Below are 22,730 nucleotides of genomic sequence, written 5' to 3'. Positions count from 1 at the left end.
TTGCTGCTGTTGGGGGAAAAAATCTTGACAGAGAATATTTGGTCAAAGCCTTCTTGGTGCTGTGTGACTCTCCCCCACACCATCCCCGCTACTGCAAAACCTTCCGTTACTCCTACATGCTTTGACAATGGTATTAAAGCTGAAGCCACTAGTGCTATTCCACATCCACCACAATTGGAATTACTTACAAGCTTACTTAAAGCAGTGTTCCATAAACAGAGGTCATGCTGAATCTGGAGACATATTTTTGATAAAAGCCCAAAGTGGTTAATTCAATTCTTCAAATATTGCATGAGTTTGACAATCAACTTATTAATAAATTATACTTTTTTGCGTCTACAAAAAATAAACTTTATATTTATCTGGCTTTTCTTAGAGACATTAAAAATGTAAAATGATTAAAGGGGGAACTGTATCAAAGACTCAAACGAGCTAGATCAACTCCAAAGATACAGCACTCTATTTACTTTCCTAAGACTGTATGTTTCTACACCGCATGACCATGAACAAAAAAGTATGTGCATTTCCAAATTTGCCAATGCATAAAAAAGATCTGCTAACGGTATAAATACTTAATCAACAGCAAGATATATAGAATATGTCGCATTGATGTGTATCTTCACCAAACTAACATGTTAATAAATATATAGTTTTAAATTGTTGTAAAATTGCTTAAACAAACTGCTCTATCGGTTTAGGTATTAGAAATGTACTATGTTCAACTTGGTCAAAACTGTGTTTCTAGCTGAAATCTACATGAATCAGTAATGTGCAAGGGGTACCAAGAGTCAGCCAGCTGGGAAATGTGGGAAAAGAGAAGGCAACTGCAGTGTATCATGGTAGTTGGAAGGAGACAGGATATTAATCTGATGGCTCACGGTGTACTTTGACGAAATGTAAACGAAATACATGTATACATAATGACAATATAAATGGATCTGTTGGCTGAAGACGACAATATAAATGGATCTGCTGCCTGATCCCCAACCCTTTCACAATGACTGATCTTGACATTATTACAGCTCTTATACAGTTTTTTTTTTTAAACCTTCCAAACATGAGCATACCTTTTTAGTTCATTTTAAAGTCGTTTTCTGAAAAACCTTGGGGAACATATTCATTTTTGGGAATTTCTTTCATGCATGTCCCCCTGTATCTTTGGCTCTAGACAACATTATTTTATAAGCCAGAATGTAAAATGCAGTGTCCCCCATTAGAGCATGACCATTAGCTTGCGAGCAGCTGCTGATGAGGGATGCTCTCTTGCATTTTCCTCACCTCTGCATGCATCGTTGCTCTCTCAAACATCTTGAATCTCAAGAGAACTTAAACCTTTGATACATGTACCATAATTGTAACGCTCTCTTTATATATTAAATTAATGTAGCATTCATTCATTGACTGTTTGGGATTAATCCAAAATGGCTTTCACTTGTGTACGAGCAAACTTTTCAGGTGCAATCCATCCCTTCATAAAAAATGTGCCGTCTGTATTACTCCAGTATATATGAAAATAAAGATGCACACAGATACATGCCCCACATTGATATGGAAAAATACATAATATTTTGTCTTTATAATCTAGATTAAAAATAGCAGCCCTGCATTGCTAATATTGGTTAAAAGAGTGTTTCGCACAGCAATTCTCAATCACACGCATCCAGATCATCTGGAGTTGAACAGAGCCCCGTAGACACATCCTAAATCCCATGAATAATGCAGAAGTAGCATCCCAGTTCCCCACTTCTTACCATTCTACTTTTTTTTTTTCCTCCCAGCATTGAACCAAACAGCTATTCAAATCACTCAAATCATCTGCACCATTTAAATTCAAAATAATACCATCATTTCCATACGCGCTTGGCTGTTGTTCCATCTCCATCTACACAGGCAATTAGAATAAACCAGGAGCATGGAGTCATATGTAAATCATGCTGTCATAGAGGCAGCACAGCCAGACACGCCGGCGAACGTAATAAGACGATGCCGTGCGTGGTACCTGCGATAGACTATGTAATTAAAAGAAGTGAAGCAACAAAGCCCTTGTCAAAACACTTCTTGCGCTACTCTTCCCTCCTTTCTCCGAAACGATCTGAACAGGAGACTACAACCCCACCCGGGCACCATCACTCAACAAACTATGACAGCCACTGTCCAATCATTTCCCTAAAGCGGACAGACGCCCCCTGAATTCCGATAGCGATGAGCGTGTAAAGGCCGTCCGTCACCCTTTAGGTTTGTTGGTCGGGGGGGGGGGGGGGGGGGGGGGGGGGTTTGGTCCTGGGTCATTACTCCTCATCGATTCCTGTTGAAGAATTTGACGCATGCTCATCTTCTAACTGTGACAGGAAAATGAATAATGGACAATAAGACGAGGAATTACAGGGGACTCACAGAACTATTGCAAACCATTAAACAAGTTCAGCATTGCACGGCAGAGGACGTGGCTTTCCGCAAGGAAGAAACTGTTTGGGGCGGCGGCGGACATTAAAGTTCGACAAAAAATTTGAAATAAAAATTAGCTCAAAGACCCGTCAATCTAAAAAGAGGCAGTCGTGAACAACACTGGGATTTAGATACATAATCCCAAGTCAATTAGAACAGATCCTATGAGGGAGCCTGTCTGTGTACAAACTGGTTATCTGACCCACCTGGGCACCTCAGCCAAGCACCCCAATACCTCACTTATGTACCCGAATATAACATATCACCCCCCCCCCCCAAAAAAAAAAAAAAAAAAGAGCAGCTGTGTGGATATTTAATCCAATTTAAAGACATTCTAATCTCTGTTTGTATGTAAATGCTCTCACCCAGAAAAGGTCTAGGGTGCATATTTGCAAGACGAGGGAACAGAAATATGCAATAACCTCCGTGAATCGATTTGTTTTGTGGGGGAGGTTATTCACATGAGTCTGCTTCAACAAAAGATTTATGATTTCCAGGATACATTTTCTACTCTTGCCAATAAATGATGTGGCTCCCCTCCGATTTTCGCTGTGACGCTTGATTTATCGTCCAAGCGAAAGCCGGTAGAATTCAAAGTCCGCCACCTGATTCAGAGTAAGCCCCAGTCCAAGAGATGTACTAAAGAGCAAAGGACTGGGCCGTATGTTTTTATTGGGGTCACGTGAAGATTAGCGTGTCAGTCGTGGGTAAATAACGATCATTTGCCATTGGAACCTGTGAAGTGAGATTTATCGCCATTCACGTGCATATGCGTTCACAAAATACGTATAGACACGCACGTTGTGTTGATTGTGGCACATTCGCACAAAAGCGTACGTGATCACATATACATGCTTTCGGTTCACACTAACATTCCATCATGGCAGCAGCTCATTTTCATATAATCCATTTATCGTCCCTGCAGACGCTGACTGACGTTTCCCTCTTGAACCTGTCCTGCTGAGATCTTAAATCTTCCTCAAGAGCTCCCCGCTATTCTGCCATCCCTGGTCCAAACACCGAAGAGAATGACTGCTGTGTGCTTAGCTTCAGAACGAGACGAGAAGAGACCAGGAGCAAGAGGGAGAAGAAAAACCCAACTGGCTTGCCTGGCTCTGCTTTTCAAAGCATCCAGTCCTGTTTGTTACGCACAAAGAGCGATGACTGCACCCGTGAGGAGTCAGAAGGAGTACTTAAAAAGCTTATAGCGGCCAAATGCAGTGCATAGCAACAACAAAAAGATTCTAATCCCCGACTCCAGCCTGGCTGCCTTTGAGTGGCCCATCGCAAATCTTTGAAGGAATCCTGACAGAGGCTTGTCTGCATGGCTGAAATGCATAGAAAAGCAAACACGAACACAGTCTTTTGCGCACGCGCACACACACACAAACACGTGCACGCACACTCGCACGCATACACACACCTTAAAGCGAGACATTTTTCAGTTCCATTTGTCGTCACCATGGTAACCTCTAATGTCCAACTCCAGTCAGTGTGTGTGCTTCCAGACTTTTCTTTTCTTCTCAAAGCCACCCAGACTTTAACGCTGCATTCCTCAGTTACAGTCACCCAAATCCTGGCTTCTAGTGGTCTTTAACTGCTAATTACCCACTCCAACAAAGGCAGAAGGAGAGATGGCCGCGGCGAACTAACAACACTCCCTGTCTGCCTAGCCTGCAAATAGCCACAGTGTTTTTCATCAAACAACCTATGTGACCACGCGCAACGCTCCGGAAACACCAAAACAGAAAGCGAGCCCTGAGCATGTAGACATGCTTCACATTCTAGCCACTGAAACACACAGAAAGTCCATAAGCGCAACAGTGAACATACTTCTTTGTTGTCATGCTAAAAGGGCCGGGCCCGCAACACAATCAAATATTTCACAGATCGATGGTGTGCACCCTCTGTGACCTTTCCTATTCACCTCAGTAATGAAAGAAGGAGAGGGGGATCTACTGTAAGTAACCATCTAATTCAGCGGCGGGGTCAGTCATCGATAAGGCAAGACAAGGGCTTCTTGGTATGCCAGAAATCATGGCAGGTCTTAGGGAACCGTCTGTCTGGATTCATGAGTGGGATTAAAAGCTTTGGGCTGGGCTGAGCTCTCCTGTCTCCTGCATCCAAGTCAATACACCCAAGGGCCCTTGGCTCAGCACTGCGCAACTTTGGGGTGACGGGAAAGTAATTTAGTGAACATGAAGGTCTTAATTCGCAGGGATGACAGTTACTTATTCCTGTGACATTGGCAGAGCTGAGAGTGTGAAATAAAAGAGTGTGGACACCAAGAGCTCATCTATACGGAAGTCTTTGGTAAATAAACAATTCCTGATTTAATGAAACTGACATTTTGAAAAGAAACTGCCAAACAGTGTACATAATAATTGGGAAAGGAAGCGCTTTTCTACTTGAAAAGTTTGATTCAAACAAACAATCAAACTGTGATGTTAAAGTATAGATTTATATACATATCACAGTATCACTGACATAAAGAGCCAAGGAGGAAGGTATCATTTATCTCTCTGTAACATCAAGATACACAACTGACCTATATTACTCAAAGAGGTACTTTCTTACTTTCAACTAATCAACCCTTAATAAAAACTGGACTAATGCGGTTGGCCCAGGGTTTTTAATGGCATTGCCTTGACAAAATGGCATCTAGTTGAATGACAGTGCTTTGAGGAAACAAACAAACAAACATTTGCATCCTCCAGTACACTTCCTAAAATACTTTGTGTATGTTTACTTATGGATATTTGATCATTTCTACACTAACTGCAGACAACGCTAGCTGAATAACTCAGAGAAATCTAAGCTGATATCCAATTTTATGCAATTAAAGTAAACAGATATCCAAAAAACCATTTGCATACCCACACATCCATCATTCCAAATGGAATTAGGTGTACCAAAACGGGGACAAATGATTAGCAAATCATTAGACAGTAATAAGGAAGGTTCTGTGTTATATCAGAAATGTGGTCTGGTGTGGCTTAAACCAAACCCATGTGTGGCAACACATCCTGCCAAGGTAAAAAGAGACAGTTGATGCCAATGACTCCCGGAATGGGTTGCAGAACTGTTTCCACGCATTTTGAAGTCAATCATACAACTGTCTGAAAGACAGAGATTTAGAAAATTCCAGACCGCTAGCAATTTAGGACAGACTGTCCCACCAAATTCAATCCGATAACTGACAAAAAAATTATCTAAGAATCCCCAGGGTAACATGAAAAGCATCAAAGTCTTCTCTTTCCACAGTCAATGTCAAAGTCCATCAGACAACTGACAGAAAGGAAATGCACAAACTTGGCCTACATGGAAGGTCGGAAAGGAAAAGGCATCTGCTCTCAAAAGAATAAAGGCGTGACTGAAGTTTGCCAGCTGGTTGAAGAACAACACTACTGGAATAATATGCTCTGAACAATCGAGTCAAAGGTGGAGTTGGTTGGCCCCAATGCCAGACATCATGTTCAGTTTAAACAAAACACTGCCTTGGAACAGAAGAACCCCATACCAACCATAAAGCATTGTGTCAGGGGCAATACTGGTTGCATCAGGGCCAACCACGATTCAACTGTAAATTCCACTTTCTACCAGAGAATGCTTGAGTAGAATGTGAGGCCATATAACAGAACAATGATCCAAAACACTTGAGAGCAAATCCACAACAGACTGTTTCAAAAAGAAAGAAATGGAGGGTTAAGGAATGGGACCCCCAAAGCCTGAATTAAATATATTTTCTGAGGGGGACTTGAAGCAGGACTCACATTCAAGAATGCCATCAAAGATCACACAGTTTCATTCAAATAACTTTTAGTACCAGGGGGCCAACAAAAAATGGTACATAGAAGACATAGTACAAAAATAATGACGCACCAAACAGAACCTGGGTTTGTTGTTTTTCTGCGCATTAATAATACAGTACTACAATTTATGTAACAAGTTAGCTTGACAGAAATGCCTAGAGAAAATATTTGCAGTGCAGCATTTTTTAAAGTTGAGTTGAAGACATTTTGGAAACCAGAACGACTAAATTCTCGTCACAGCATTGTATTAGACCTTGCTAGTCGCTAACACATTTAGTTCTGCTCAGTGACTGAACTCGCATTTTTTAATGGGATGAGTAGTTCACTTTCCCCCACTCGCTCCAAAAGGTACAGTCTTACCCTTTTCAATAAATCACTGTTTTTCAAAAGTAATTCTTAATTGTTCACTTGATAGTTTGGTGTACTTATTCACCATCGTTAACAACCATTACCATCATGCTTGTCAAATGTCAGTGATACCCTATATACCATGTATATAGTGCCCTCTAGAAGTATTGGTCCCCTAGGTAAAGATGAGCAAAACATTTAATAAAAACAAATATTTTTGAGGATCCATAAGGAACTATTGTTGGTCTTACACTGAAAATACGAGTATACGTTAACAGCAATTGAACCTTCAATCAAGGTAATTTTGTTTGAAGAAAAAAAACATCTTAATAGAAGTATCCTCCCATTTGTAAAAATGGGAAACTGTTGCATGTTCCATTTTCTTTTTTTCTATTTTAGGTAAACAGCAAAGTTTGTTTGATTTGTTTGGAGTTTGTTTTTCCACCGGTCTGTCTGTGTGTGTCTGTTCCAGGTCTTTGTGTACATGTGGGGATCAGATGTATACACGAAGACAGTAAAACCTGAGAAATCGGTCCATGCAAGGTTTTTTGTCTGGTCCCTAATATGAAAAATGTGATTCTGGCTGAAGAATTAAGGGTAAAACTGACAACCAGATGTAGTGTAAGAATTGGGGTTACTTTAAGGTTTAAGCATTAAAGGTTAGGGTTAAGCATTAGGGCTAGGGTGAATTGAAGGCATAAAGGTTAGGTTACTGCAGTTAAGTTCAGGTTTGGTTTGGTTCGGTTAAGGGGATAAGGAACATGGATTTATGGGATTACGTTGCCCAGAAGCACAGAAAAACAAACATGTTGTGTGTGTCTAAAGAGGTAGTGGTGATAGAGTGCTCCTCGTATCAGACCCCATGTGGAGATGGTGTCCTGTCAAATTTGTCAAGTGCAGCTGAGACGTGTGGCTGCCTTTTAACCTTCAGTCATTCCACCAGGAATCCCAGGACAGATTAAGAAACAGAACAGGACAGGGTAGACCCTGTATAATAAAACAACTGTGGTGTGTGTGTGTTTTTCTGGTTTTCTCAACAGCAGTTTGGATGGGGTTACTACTGTGGAAGACACAAAAGACGTGTAATTTCCTGCGAATGCATTTACTGCTCGGCTCATAATAAAGACGCAGGTATGGTTTTGGTCCATTTCCTGATTTTAAATCATAGCTGCCAGGGAAATGTGACCGACCCAACGCTGCCGCCTCTGTAACCCCGCTCAGACTACACAAGCAGACACAGAGGAGCTTTAGTCAGAATAGATTGGTTTCTGGAACGACAGCTTCTGGGAGCTCCGCTAGGAATGGATCGAGAAACACCTCTCCCCCAATTCTAAGCCATTAGCGGGGTAAACGCAAAACCATCTGAGAAAAAAAAAACAGCAGCTATTGCCAACTTCAACCAACGCCCGGTTTCAAAGACAGCGTCTCTCGGAATGCCATGGGGCATACGCCCTTGCTGAATTTTGGCCCTGTGGTGTGGACCTCAATGTCCACTCAGGCACGGAAGAGCCGTTCTTATATTTGACGCCTAGGGGGTGAGAATTTATGCACGGGGTGTTTGGCAAGTTTACATAACTTCGGAGCGCTGAAGCCAAATTGACTGGAGGAGCGGAGTAGCAGAGCCACCTGATAGCTAGTGTCGATGCAACGGGAGCGTTAGCGTTAGCGTTTGCAACGCTTTGGCAGTGGTCCAACGGCGCGTTGAAATCATAACAGCGGCCCTTAAAACACGTCAGACACTCGGCCTTAAACCACACCACCAACATCGTGTTCAAACAGCTCTGGGATTCAGAGAGACAAATGCCACAACGGAGAGATACGTTTTTAAATTGGTCAGAAAATGCCAAAAGTGTCCTGGCCTGCCAATGGGGGCATCTAAACAAAATTCCTATATGATGTCGCTGAGTCTCCTTCGCTTTGTGTTTAATATTCCGGCCTGGTAACTAATCAAAAACCACCAGATGTTGTCCCTGCAGAGAGTCAACAGTGTAGTAAACAATTATATTGGGGAAAGACTGGATAGTGTCCGCAGACTTCCCAAGGTGACATGGACAAAATTCTGATCGAGTCGCGACGGGGAAACAGAAACCGGGTCCACCAGCAGGTCATCCTCTATAACTCTCATCTCATCCTCAATAACTCTGCATTTTGTGCTTGGTAGAACATTTCATTTCTCTCTTGCATTTTCACACTCTTGTATACATGTGGCATAGCCTCCCCCCACTTCCTTCCCCCATTTATTCACTTGCTCCCTCCCTCCCTCCCGCTCGCCCTCACCCTCCCTCCACCCATCCATCCTTCCCTGACTCCCTCCCAATCTCTTTATTTCCCCACCTTTCACGTCTTCCAGGTGGTCGCTATAGCGACCGGGCAAAAAGAAGCATTCAAACAACACGTGACAGCAAGACAAACATGACACATATTCCCCATTCCGAGAGGCCGCTGAGGTGGATACGAGTGTAAGCCCTGAACAGGCTCTAATTTCTCATTGCCAACGTCTGCCGCGAGGGTCGTCGACGAAATTAAGGCTCATGAATAACAATGGAGGACTGAGAGCTACAGACAGCTTCCCCACTGTGCCATATTGACATGCTCCTAGTAAGACAATTACCTGCCATTTCAGCTTTCACAAGCAAGTAAGGCTGGCATGAGAGGCCGCTCTTTGGGCCAATACGAACCATGATGGAACTCACCACAGAAAGCACGCTCCGATGACAAAAGGACCGTGAGGACGCAGTGACAAAACACAGCGACTTTCCCTTCCAATTGGCAACATACTTAAATACTATTAGTCTCAAATATGAATGAGCTTAATATGAAAATCTTCCCGGTCACCCTGTGTGTTTTCCCCAAACTGATTTGTTGCAGATAGAAAGCAGCGTGTGCTAGCAATGGTGCGTAGCGCATGTTGGTTTGGTTTTTCGCGAAAACAGTCTGGTTACATCAAGAACGTGTCCACTCCGACCCTAGCGCTTTAGCCGACAGCCTGCAGATAGTGTGGGTAGGCTGATGGCAGTCTGAGTATGATGTATGATGTGATTCTTCATATTTTTCAAAATGGAGCCAAACATCAATCACAATGTCTCCGGTGTAATTCCTTCGTATTCACTGGAAAGGAGGCTCGGTTTCATCATGTAAACGTTAACCACCCTGTGAACTTTCATCAGCAGACTAATGCTGTCGCCACGAGTCGTGACAGGAAACGACGTGATTACACGCCCTCACGTGATCGTGTTTACTCGGATGTCATGGTTACCTTAGCAATATATACACATACAGGCATTGCCACACCCTTCCCCCAGCATCTTTTACAGACGGAAATGGATGGCACTATGGCGAACGGACAAATTGTCAATTTCCAGTTTCTATCAACCTGTTCATGATAGTTTTAATGAAGTCATTCATAGCATCAAAGGGTTACATTGAAATCGTCCTAATTACAGATGAATAGTTGACATGCCATGCATCCCCTTTCATATAATTTCCTATTATTCATTTAAACTATGTAGACTAAAGAGATGAATGGGAGCTCTAATTACGGCCATTTAAACAATCAGCACAGAAGTTGTGGCAGTTGTCAAAACAAGTGAAACGTCATCCCTTGGAATAATAATCAAACCATTCTAAACTAGCAAAAGTTAGCCTAAAGGATACTGATGTGTGAAGGAACGAAACCCAGAGACTGTAAAAGCCATCAGTGGGCCCCTGGACAAACGTTCTGGAAAGTGTTACTTGGGGGGGGGCACCCTGCTGTTGAAATATGAGACGCTATAATGAGAGGACTGGACAGACGATGCCAGAAAGGCCCTGTGGCAGGTGAGGTAGCTCGGGGGGGGGCCTGGTTTAAAGAGGTCCCAAGGGGATGGCAGTTTGTCCTCCAGAGAGAAAGAAGAAAAGGGCACAGAAGGGTCCGGCTTGCTCCCTAGTCTTTCCTCAACCGTGGAAGCAGGTGGCAGCGTTGGCAGGAACTGAGTGCTGCACGTGTATCAGTGCGCCCCTCGAAGGCAGAGGATTGACTGAAAAACCCTCCAAGAGAAAGACAGACAAAGAGACGGAAAACCGCCGCAATACGGTGGGAGAGCATGTCAACAATGAGGAGGACAAAGACCCTCACGACCACGGAACAGAGCTCCGACTGGACGGCGTCCCAGGCAAACAGCTCGAGTCACGTACCAGGGCACCTCACTGGGGTTCACCAGCTACAAGTCGGGCCCACGCTGCCCTCCCATCGTCTTGAGTACACAGGGCCGCCAGCTGACAAACAGCACTTGTGCACACACTTAAAGAGCTCGGTGGAAAACACAGTTAACACCACAGCTGCAGAGACAACGGGCGAAAACCGCAGAGAGCGACACCGACTCAATTAGACAAATAGAATGGCTGGCAGTGGCAAAACAGAGAAATAAGACTTGAATCCCAACAAACAAACGCCAACATGAACCCCCGGTTCTCATGAATGATGCAAAACCACTACACCACTCAAACAGCCGAGAGCCGAGCAGACAAGCTAAGTTATCAGAAATATTCCGACTGTCCTAACGCACTTCCGCGCAAATGTTGATCGTGCATGCTTTAAAATGATGTGCCTCCTTAATACATAGCGTGTTACTTGGGAGATGTCCTAATTTTGTTGCCAGTCTTATTTTCTGGAATTAAGTAGGGGAAAAGTATGGCAAAGTGTGCTGTCTAAAGATTGAAGTCGTTCCCGAGGAAACGAACTCGGCGCTTGGACACTCTGACCACCCCCACTTCCAATGCCTACCCATTTTGTAATTTGACGTTATGATGTATGAGCACTACAAATGCTACACACGAGAGGCGGCTAAATTAGGCTGGCGAAAATCACTGGGATTTGGCGCAATAAAACAGGGAGACAAGGCTGAGACCTGGAGCCTGATCAAATGGAAGAATTTCAGGTGAAATCCTCCATTCAGACATCGGTTTAAATTAAAAAGCCCTCAGCAGAAGTGATTAAAACTGGGATTTACGTCACGGGAAAGTTATTTCGGGGAGGCAGGACGCGGGGTACGAAGGGAGTAAGAGAGTAATAGGAGGAATGGTAACGAAGCAAAGACGAAACATAAATCAAAGAAGCATGAAGAAGACGCTTCATCTCCGAGGCAAAGACAGATCGATGCAAAGCTACCCAAAGGTCAAGCTTTGTCGCCCTCCTACTCCTACATGAGACGACGCGGCGGGAAATCACCCCCCCCCCCATCCCCGCGTTCTTTTTTGTATACTCGAGGAAGCGACAAGCTGTAGTAGACATCAAATGGATGTCTACTCCCACCTGCCAATTAAGAGGGGAAAAGAGGAAGAAGACGGAAAGGAAAAACAACAAAGAGAATTCGGTGTGCGCAGGAGGAAAAACTTGGGTTTGATGATGGGAGCCGAGTTGGTTTGCTCAGTGTGCGGTTTCACCACTGGCACACAGTCTGAATTAGCTCCTTTTCTGGGGCATCCGAGTGAAACCCACTCCCACAGCTGATAAATGGTCTGAGCTATCCCCTCCCCAACCACTTCCTTTATTACATTACAGCAAATGTTTAGCCAGTGACCGCACCGTGCAAGGCTATTCATCTGACACTGTATCACGTTGGGACGGAGTTATGTTGAGGTTTCCTGACGAGAAGAGGTTAAAGGTGAAAACCTCTCAAATTCGTATGTTTTACTTCTTTACTCGTTGGGGCATAAAATAACCAAATGGGATTTGGAACAACTCCAGCACTCAAATGCGTTAGATTCATCCCTCTTTCTTTTTCTCTCGGTCCTAACAATCTGCTCCGCATGGGTAAAACTCTCAAATATTTTCAACTAACAGTATGGACCCCTTTCCCCCCCTAATCACCGCTGAGTCTTGTCTGGTCTAAGACCCAGGCTCGCTCTGAGTCGGGTAGGGTTAGACCGCCAGGCCAAATGTACTGAACCTAATTGGCCAAATGGAAATACAGCAGTTTCTTATCAAGCCGGTTGGAGAGAACGGAGTCAGGCAGGGCGGAAAAAGGAAACAGGATGATGAATGACGGGTGACATCATCCATAGGGCAAGACACGGGATTATACAGACACAATATGAAAAGCGCAGTATGGAATGAAGGTTAGAACAGCGGGGAAGGTAAACATGCACCGCTGGGAATTGGGCTTAATATTTCCAAAGTAATCATCAGTTGGGATTTCATTTATATTATTTGTATTCCGACAGGGGGGGATATGTGTTTTTTAATCGTTCTTTTTCTGTCCAAGCTCCTTTTTCTCTTTGGTATAAATCTGCAAACCTCCCAATTCCTTTTGGTATATACATGATTGTGTTACATATGATTTTGGTGCATCAGAACAACCACCGTTTGAGGGGAATATCGTAGATTGAGGATGAGTAACATTTCAATGGCAAACGGCTCTGCCGTATAAACCTCATAGTAATTTTGCTGTTCGTGTTATTCCGACTTCATACAGCACACAATGTCCTCAGTGGGAAATGTACGGGCAAAACACACAACCTCAGCGTTTTGGAGGCTGGAGATTTCTTTCAGAAAATAACCCTGCATCCAATCTCTTGGGTGCGTGCGAGAAGCCAAGAACCACACACGCAGTCTGATAGCTGTGATTCAGAGAATAAATGAATGCATGAATTCATCTCTTTGTTTGAGGAGTTAAAATGCTAATGCAGGTCTTGACTTTCTACAACAGTGACCCCCTGGAGGGGCTTTGCATGGCCATTGATCACACCACTTGCTCATCTGCTCAGCATGGTAAGATCCCTTTTCATTTCAGTGGTGGGTGGTTCCCCCTCTCATCCGTCTTCATAATCTCTATCCTACCTCACGCTCAGCCGAATCATTTACTTAGAAATGTTCAACACCAAGCCAAACCACACATCTTATATTGCAAACCCCCCACCAAAAGCAATAGTGTGTAATCATTCTAAAATTAATCAAGCATATATATATATACACACACATACACACATACATACATACACACACTATATATATAAACACACTACAAATATATATATATATACATACACACACTATATATATATATATATATATATAATAATTTTATATATATATAAAATTATTATATCTTTTTTTTTACTGTTAAAAAAATTGCATATACTGTTGTCATATTTAGGGGTGATACGAAAAAGGGAAAAAATTGAGGTTCTAAACCACAAAAAACAAACAAAGATATTAATCTCCTGAATGGCACAGCACTCTAAGGCATCCACCACAGTAGGTTAAAGCTGATTAACTCCCTTGTCAATGTGCATACACTTGGATAAAAAAATAAATCACAGACGCTATCTACTTAACCGTTCAAGCCAGAGAAACAAGTCAAACATGTTCAGGCTATGCTATCCAATCAAAAACTCAAACTTTTCACTTACTACCCCAGTCACTACATATTATTTCAAAATCAGAAACTCTTTAAAACAGTGGCCAAGCATACTCAATGTACTTCAGTAAGTTTCCACATCTACTTTAATTCTAATTTTGTGTCTCTCCTTTCTCATTGCGTATGCCTGGGAGCGGACACAACACTGCTCACTGCTTGTGTGAAGCAAGATCCTTGCCTGTGTAAAGACCACACAGCCGCAGACATCCAATCAGGATGCAAAAACCTAGCAGACTTTGAACGCGAGAGAGAAATGAAGGAGATGCAAAGTTCAGAGGAAAGGGATAGAAACCGAGGGAAGGTGGGGGCGGGGGGTTCTCCTTTTTTTACCCTCTTCTCCTCCAAGGAAGGGGGGATCATACGGAGGCGTGACACACCGCTATCAGCCAATCAGGCCTTCCCTTAAGGTACTCGGCGAGGTCCGCAGAGATGCCGGGTGATATACGACTTTGATATTGCCTGTAATTACTGGCCATGAAGGCCACAAAGCCTCGGGGGATGCAACAAGGGGACACAAAAAAGGACAGGCACTGCGACTCTGATGAGAAAAGGCTGAGGCTGCCGTTCGATATCGTTGGCGTTGGCTTTTGAAGTGCGGCGCATCGCTCGCACATTGGCACGATCAAGCCCGACTGATAGGATAACGGCGTGTTGTGGCGGAGCGCAGATGGAAGCAATTCTTTGGAATAATCTTGCGTCACTGTGGAGTTCACCAAGGGGAGATTTGGAGAGTCCCCAAAATGCAAAACCGCCAGCCTAACTCGAAAAAGTGAACTTGGAAGCGTAGGTGGACTAAAGCATGGTAATTGTCGCCCAATCACCCCCAAATTAGTCCCGGTGCCATACATTTGAATTACAATATCATGAGCCAACTTCCTGTCACAAACCGGGCTCCACACACAGGTGACACCTCTTTGAGCGGCTGCGATTTTCCAGACCCGTAATGGCCGCCGCATGCAGGAGTGTTAGTAATGACTCAGAGCCATTCATCCTGTTGGGGGCATGGCGGGGAGACAGCCTTCATTTTGAGATGCATTACGGCACTCACCGGCACGGCGGCGTGCTATCACTCAGACAGGAGCTATTAGACCTAGCCTAAAAGACTTTAATGGAACCAAACACCTTGATGTAGGAACCTCAGTACACAACCCTCCTTACCCTGGGCGGGGAGGTAATTCTATTATTACGAATATCAACGGGACGCTTTTTTAATAGTTAGAGGGAAAGGGGGACGGGAAAGGTGGTTGCACTAACTAAATGTGTATTGACGAAGAGCGAGCAAGGTGACATGGATGGGTATTTTTCTATTGATGGATGTTTGCCTTGGCTTAGAGTCTGAGCTCCGGGACACGTTAACAGGACGAAAGTGATACCCAGACCCTGCCAGTGAAAATGACTTAGCCAGTGCCAGCAGAAGACAGGTGGCTCTTGGGCTGTAATGAAATTCCAAACGGGGGAACATTCCATTCACAGGGAGGAAGAGGCACAGCAGGAAATGATATGAAATACCACAGAAATGTGCCCCTCAGTCCCTGGTCGGTATGGCAGTGCCTAATCTGTTTGCAGGACATGTGTGTATGAACCCAGTAGCCAATATTCTTTCCATGTAAACACCTAAAAGAAAGAGACAAAAAATGGATAAGTGAGAGTTTGCCGGGCTATTTACGATTTATTGTAACCGTTAAACGTATTTTAACCAATATGGCAATGTTTTTTTGTTATGTAATGCATGTATAATCTGATCAAAGCCAATTAAAGTGCAGTGCGGTAAATTGTTTAGAAGCATGTCATAGTTGGCAATGCTGTTGTGAGCATTCCATTCTTCTTCAATGTGTATTTTTGTCACATTATCCTGTCAGCAACATCAGACGAATATGCCAAAGAAACACAGAGCAAGCAGCTTTTGGGCCTGCTTTTCATCTCATATCAACATCTGCATTATCTATCCATTGTTTCTGAAGCAACTATTTTCTGAGTTTCTGTTTTATTTTTCTGATCCCCCCCGCCCCCCTTCTAATTAGCTTAGCTTCAAGGATGCTAATGTGTTAGCTTCGCTGCTAGTCCTAAAAGCACCACCAAAGCCCCCACCCACAACAATCATTGTGGCCGTGCCAACGTTGCCCCCGAACACAATAACTGCTCGCTTTAAATCTCTGAATTGGGTTTCACTTGCTGTCCGTCTACCTTTTGTACGTCGCCTCCACTGGCTCTGTGATGCTAAAGAAAGGACTGCGGATTTCTGACACTCTCCGTCTCTTGTTGTCTTTTTTGTTGTCGACTGTTTCTTCCTCATCTCCATTTCGATTCATTTCGGCAGGGATTAGTGTTCTGAGTGGGCGGTGCAGGAGGGAGAACTAAGAAGATGCTATGTGGCGGATCAATTATCTGACAGTGGTGTTTAGACCCACCTTTTTATCCCTCGTTCTCACAGCAGTGCGTATCTCATCTTTGTCATGCCACACACTTAAAGTGAAGGGAGAGGCAGTTAGATAATGTGCAGAAAGTCATTAGTATTCTCAAACGGGTGGCATATGGAACGCTGGGTTTGGGAAACGGGGATGTGTCAACACTGAACAGCAATTTAGATAAACCTTATCTCTGTGGAGTGCTCGTAACCTATTCACAATGACAGGACTGCGGGAAGAGTCGCAAATTCTGGCGCATTTCAGCAGAGGGCTTGAACCAAATCCTGTATAAATCAACGGGAAATGGTTTCACAGAGAACCATGCCTTGGTTTACGGTTACTGTCTTGTGTACCTAGCAACTAATTAACCAGCACAGAACTATAAGAACTCTATATAAAGACTGCAATACTGAAATTAAAATAATAACTTTGAATGTGATTCTTCAACTTATTTAAAGCACATTGGCTGTACATTTGCTCAAAGCCTCTATGATTTGTATACATTTTGTTAATGTAAACCATCAAATGGTGTGTACACTCTCTTAAATCACTGTCAACATGCTGTATATGATTCGTTGGCACTGACAGATTGGCCACCTTTCCAACTTCATCCACAACGTAGCCACAGCTCCACTCTTAAGACCGCAGGGCTGGTTAACAAGACAAGATTTATGTAGACCAAAAAAAATTCTAATGGACAACGATTTGTAAATGGGTTAAATGAATAGGTGGCTTTAATGTCCAAGACAGGGATGTATCAGATTGTTTCAAAAAAATGGTCGATTCTAAAACCCCACCAGAGAGCAATCCACCAGAGAGTTAATTTAGAACCTTTGCTCAAAACACCTTCTTGTAATTCCGATCTTTAAACAAATCCAAAACCTCCTCATCATAAAAGATCTTTGTAATAAAACATGTCATGTGTACTGTATACACTGGATTGGAACGTGCTTTTCAGAAATATGAAAATCCATAACAGCAAGAGGCGCCTGTAATAGAAGTGGGGATCGCCTCAGAGACAAAAAAGTATCTCAAGCAGAGTAACAATCAATTCAATATCCAACTAAACCTAATTCAGAAACTGAAACGGAACACCAAAAATCAACATTGGAGAATTGCCTATTATACTTGTTCCCCCTGAATGAAAAAAGTTAATTCACAAAATCCCCCAGACTCCGGTCTACAAGCCCCAGACAAAAGCTTAATATAAGGTAGCCAAAATTTCAAAGGCAGTTTGGGTACTTCGAGTGGTTATCAATGAACTATACCATGCAAAGACAGTTTGTGAATATTAATTATAGAAAGTTAATAAAGATTTTTATCTCTGATGCGTAATGCTAAATGTTAGGGGTTGTGAAGGTGAAGTAGCTACAATAACAAAGACATGGAAATCAAGAGTGTCGACATCAGAAACATAGAAACACAGTTCTAGAGTCTCTCCTCTGGGACATGACCTTGTAGGAGTTGGGTAAGCAGCAGAAAAATATATTTCTAGACTCTCACCTCTGAGGCATAACAAATATCTGTGAGTTAGATAGATATGTTCTGAGATTAGATAGTCTTGAGATTCTCACCTTTGGGACATGATCTTGTAGGCATCGGGCAGGTAGCACCGGGTATTCTCCATCTGGGCCGGGTCTGCGTCACAGATCTTGTCATCCGTGCGGCCGTAGTTAGCGCTCTCGATCATGATGACGTCAGTGCCCGGGCAGCGCAGCTCGATGGGGTAGCTTTCACACGACAGCTCCCTCCTCACCACCGCCATTGGGACGGGCGCTCGACTGAAGGCTGTAAGGTGGGTACAGAGGGACACTAACATCAGTAACCCTGCATAACCCCAGTTGTATTTGAGCATTAGCGGGAATCAAATCTGGGTCACTCAATGGGCCACGTAATGTAACCGTAAGACCAGGATTTTAAAGAGAAAAGGACAGAAAGTGAGGTTAGAGCAATTTGGGAAAAGACACACAATGGCAGGCATCGGGGAGTTATAGGTTATTAGGCTTGTACAGTTTGGCGCACACTGAAATTGGAATAGGGTCTGAGCTGAAAGAACATCTTATCATAAGGTAATACAAACATGAAGGTGACTAAAAAGATAACATCTCCCTATTATTAACTCTTCTGAACTGATGTGCATTTTGTGCACATTTCTAAACACAAAACAAGATTCCCGGGCCTCCTTTATGCCTGCATAAAAAAAAAAAAAAAATGGCATAGCAGTGGTTGTTAGTCTTATCTCCAGTTGTCATCTGAGGTTTTTTCAGTCAGTCTTATATCTTAGGCCGGCATGATCGCCCACTGGATCTCATAGTTGACTCACCTTTTTCTTTGTACCACGGCAGCCCTGAACATGGCTGTGGGTTGTGCGAGAGGGAGGACAAAGAGGATCGAGATAGTCAGGGAGGTGAGGAGAGTAGGTAGCGAGCATGCGAATCGCGCCGATGATGACCATCCAAACCAGTTACGCAGAGATGGTGGTGGGGGGAGGGGGGGGGGGCAAGGAGGAGTGACACGGAAAGAGGAGTGCAGAGAGGGAAAGAAGAGAGCGGCCGTAAGAGGGGTTTCTTCAACGAAAATAAAATGTCCCACTCAAACAAGGTTCCTTACTGCTTCTACCGACGGAGCGTGTGATCAGTTGATGCATCAGTCATGAGTTTAGAACTGATTGCAAAACAACAGGTGGTCGTGCCTGCTTCACATGATAAGGTGTTGACGGGGTCAAAGCGCCTAGCGGCTAGCGCCTTCGCGGGAACCCCCGTCGTTTACTTCAGGCAGCCAAACGGTAACAAACAAGACCCCCAGGCTGCTGTCTGTCCGGGCACATTCTGCTTTTCCTCCAGGCCGCGGAAACAGAGGGGAGACTCCTGGGGTTTGGTGTTTACAGTGGGAATGAAAAATGAGTGGGGAACATAAACGTTGGGCCGAGTGAGCGCGGGGACCGTGACAGTTATAGATTTTCATAAACACCCCTTAACAGAAGTGTCCATGTTGCAGCAACAACACTGGACAATGTCTACTGCAGGCATTTATCATGGGATGGAAGCCAGGAAGCCTGCCAGGAAGTAACAGAGAATGTGAGTGAGTGAAAGTCTGTGTGTGTGCGCGTGTCATACTAGTGTGCGTTCTTTTGCAAGTGACCACTATGCCTTTTGCGAAGTGACCCCCCCCCCACACACACACACACACACACACACACAGAGCTTGCAGTAGATTTCACAGCAATCTGAGCGGTTATGATCTAAAGGTTTTCCTGGTACCACTTTGAAACATCTCCCACCCATCGAACTGCAAGAGTACACAGTGGCACAGAGTGACTTGTAACAAGAAGCTGTTCAATACTGTGTCATTTCATTTTGCTTCATAAATCATTCAAACTTTTGAGTGGAACCACTAGGCACGGTCGAGTTGCAAAATGGCACCCGAATCCCTGCAAAGTGCCCTACTTTTCACCAGAACCTATAGGGAGTTTGTAGGGGACAGGGCCACTAACTGGAACTCGGCCTACATCAGTATCGGCTCCTTACTGTGGTTGGTAGAAGCCAGTTGCCATTGTAACAGGCATTGCAGACATTTGGAGTTATCAATTATCCCTCACTTAATGAATGGGTTCTCTCGCGCTTTCTGACAGCGAATGATCCGGATCATTTTAAATATCTACATCCAGTCGAGGGAGATTAGAAGAACAATATAATTGATGGGTGATTGACAACCAGGCGTAGAGAAAAATATATACATTTAATGAGAACTACAAAATGAAATTTGAAATAGGGCATTGGAAATATGGCCATGAAGATGCAGTATATCATAATATAAGTTTTTTCAAGAAATCTACTTTAGGAAAACATGTTTTATAACCCATTTACTTTTAATAAGCTTGTTCACTGTCAACATAATGAGCATAATTCTACCAAAAATGTATTATTTTGGAATGTAAAGGAGCAAGCACAAACAATACATACAGTATTCAGAGAATGATAACCTCCACATCATAAAACATATTCTGTTATTGTCCCAAAAACCAGACTGCACAGTATTTGCATGGTTTGACCTAAAGACTATCACAGACTGTTACCATATACACGTCTGCAAGCATATGCCCTGAGAACTCCAACAAATAATTATTTTTTTAAGTTATTCTGTCACTGTGATCCCTGAAATCAATAAATGATTTCATTTTTATCGTATTTATACCACATACTGCTTCATATTATTCTTTTGCTATGGATTAGATCATTCTCAAACGCTACGCCACATCAATTTTATAAGCAGATTGGAGCTCTATTGAAGTGTCATCCTATGCTTTGCAGAATAGCGTGTCTAAACACAGATTTGCTCTCTGAGTCCCATTGATCTATTTCAATACACTGGGTCAAGAGAGTGCAGTAGTCACTCTCTGAGGCAACAGGAGCAAATTGATCGATGTGAAACTCACAGTATGCCGTCCGAGCTTGCCAGAAATCAAAGCAACTCATAGGAAAGATAATGACGCTTTCGCATTTTATGGTATGGCAAGCATGGTTAATAATGTATGCACCACGAGTAACACGCCGATACATGGTCTATTGGCACAACTGTAATAAGTCTCAAACTTCAAACGTCCAGACATGTACAGATTCAAAAGTTTGCCGGAACCAATTTCTAACAGACTAGCGACATCAAAGGCTTGTTAGACCAACACTGAGAAAGATAGCTCTAATAGGTTATTCTTGAAGAGTCAAAACTAGCATAGCTTCCTAAAGCCTGTGTTAAGCTAGGCTAACTTTACAATGCTGAATCGACAAATGAAACTCTCCCCTGGCTGTATTGATTGAATTATTCCATTTAAATTGGTCTGAATAATGAGTTGGGATACATTTGCAGGCACATGCTTTTATGTAGATCACATTTCCTTCCCCATAGACAAATTACCAGGCTGTGAGCATGACTCCAACATTCAAAAGGCATGGGAACAAGACACTGTCACCCAAGTCATCGTTCTCCCGAAAGGAAACAGCAATGAAAAGCAATCACACAGCCAGATACCCTAATATGCTAATATGAGCAATTACCCAAATGCCTGAAATAGGCCCGAATTATCAGAGCAGTCAACAATTATATTGTAATTACATTTGTACCCAGTTGCGAAGGATAAGGCCTCAGACACCAAGGCTACTAACAGCAGCATCCCGCTTGTATGCCCACATCATTATCTGAGTCCACACATCCATCCAGCTAAAAGCAAGATGAAGTCTCATTGAAAGTCCTTCCAGACACCTAAGCCCTCAGATCTATTCTGTTGCACTCCCTCTTTTTGTAATACTTTAGAGGAATATTCAGCTGTACGTTTTCTCATCCTCCCGAGATGCTATCCAGTGAGAAAACTCACTGGATAGCATTTTAAGGTCATGAAAACAAAAAAGAATGATTTAAAAAAAAAACACAAATTGTCTAAAAGTGTTAATTTACAAAATACCAACTGATAGGAGTGACTCTTTTGTACTGACATATCACAATTCACAAATTAATATTTTAATCAACACAAATTCTTACTAAAAAGGACATTGGAAAGGGCACTGGAAATAATGGTTGCACTGGAAAATCTCGCTCTTTTCCAGGCTTTCACATCCCTCGCAGGGGTCACAAATTGAAAACCCAAAGATGAGCTCTGATTGCGGGCCTTGAATGCGGATTTACTTTAGTAATGGGAGGAAATTGAATGCCCTCAAGAGGGCTTGCACATGGAGCAGCACTGAGGCCCTGGGGTCGTTGTAAACCAGCCCAGACACCTTCCACTGGGGACTTCAGCTCAAACAGAGCTGACTAGCAATGACATTTAAAAGTCATCATTAATATCAAAACAGAGCCCGAGGGTCATGCATTTCAGTTAATCTCCCAAGAAACAGAAACAGCTTCAGATGGAATGGTGGTGGTGTTGGTGGTGGGGGGGGGGCAGAGTGAATGCAGAGATTAAGATTAGAGAGTTGATTTGTGTAAATGGTTGTTGTAATGGGGATAATCACCGGTCATATACTATTTTAATGGTCTTTCGAAACAGACGGATTGTCTACCACAAGGTAGCCATGTCCTGTCTACACTGCTTCCCCAGATCCCCAAGACACCAAAACATTAGCTAGCAGGATGGAGAAGGCCGAATGCGTTTTGTAACTGGCTATTTAGCATCAACCGCCTTTGCCAGGTCTTTCCTGACTTTTCCTTTCTTGAAGTCCATTGCGGTGGCCAAGGTCTGGGTTCCAGCGATTAACGGTTCTTATACCATCTTCAACAAGTTCTTATTTCTACAGCGACAAGCATACACAGGCGATTATTTGAGATTAAATGGA

At 43.2% G+C, this 22,730-nt stretch overlaps 1 protein-coding gene across 13 annotated transcripts in view; it reads right to left on the bottom strand.

The window, feature by feature from the left end:
- LOC105020624 (adhesion G protein-coupled receptor L3) overlaps positions 1–22,730 on the bottom strand; it is a 253,307-nt gene that overhangs the window by 143,032 nt on the left and 87,545 nt on the right. For all 13 annotated transcript variants that reach the window (XM_020043547.3, XM_020043551.3, XM_020043555.3 and 10 more), the window contains exon 4: positions 17,982–18,195. In XM_020043547.3, the coding sequence (XP_019899106.2) occupies positions 17,982–18,195 (214 nt within the window). The remainder of the gene's footprint in view (positions 1–17,981; positions 18,196–22,730) is intronic.

Source organism: Esox lucius, chromosome 24 (assembly GCF_011004845.1).
Source record: "Esox lucius isolate fEsoLuc1 chromosome 24, fEsoLuc1.pri, whole genome shotgun sequence".
Taxonomy (NCBI): domain Eukaryota; kingdom Metazoa; phylum Chordata; class Actinopteri; order Esociformes; family Esocidae; genus Esox; species Esox lucius.
This window is presented reverse-complemented; position numbering and strand designations above follow the sequence as displayed.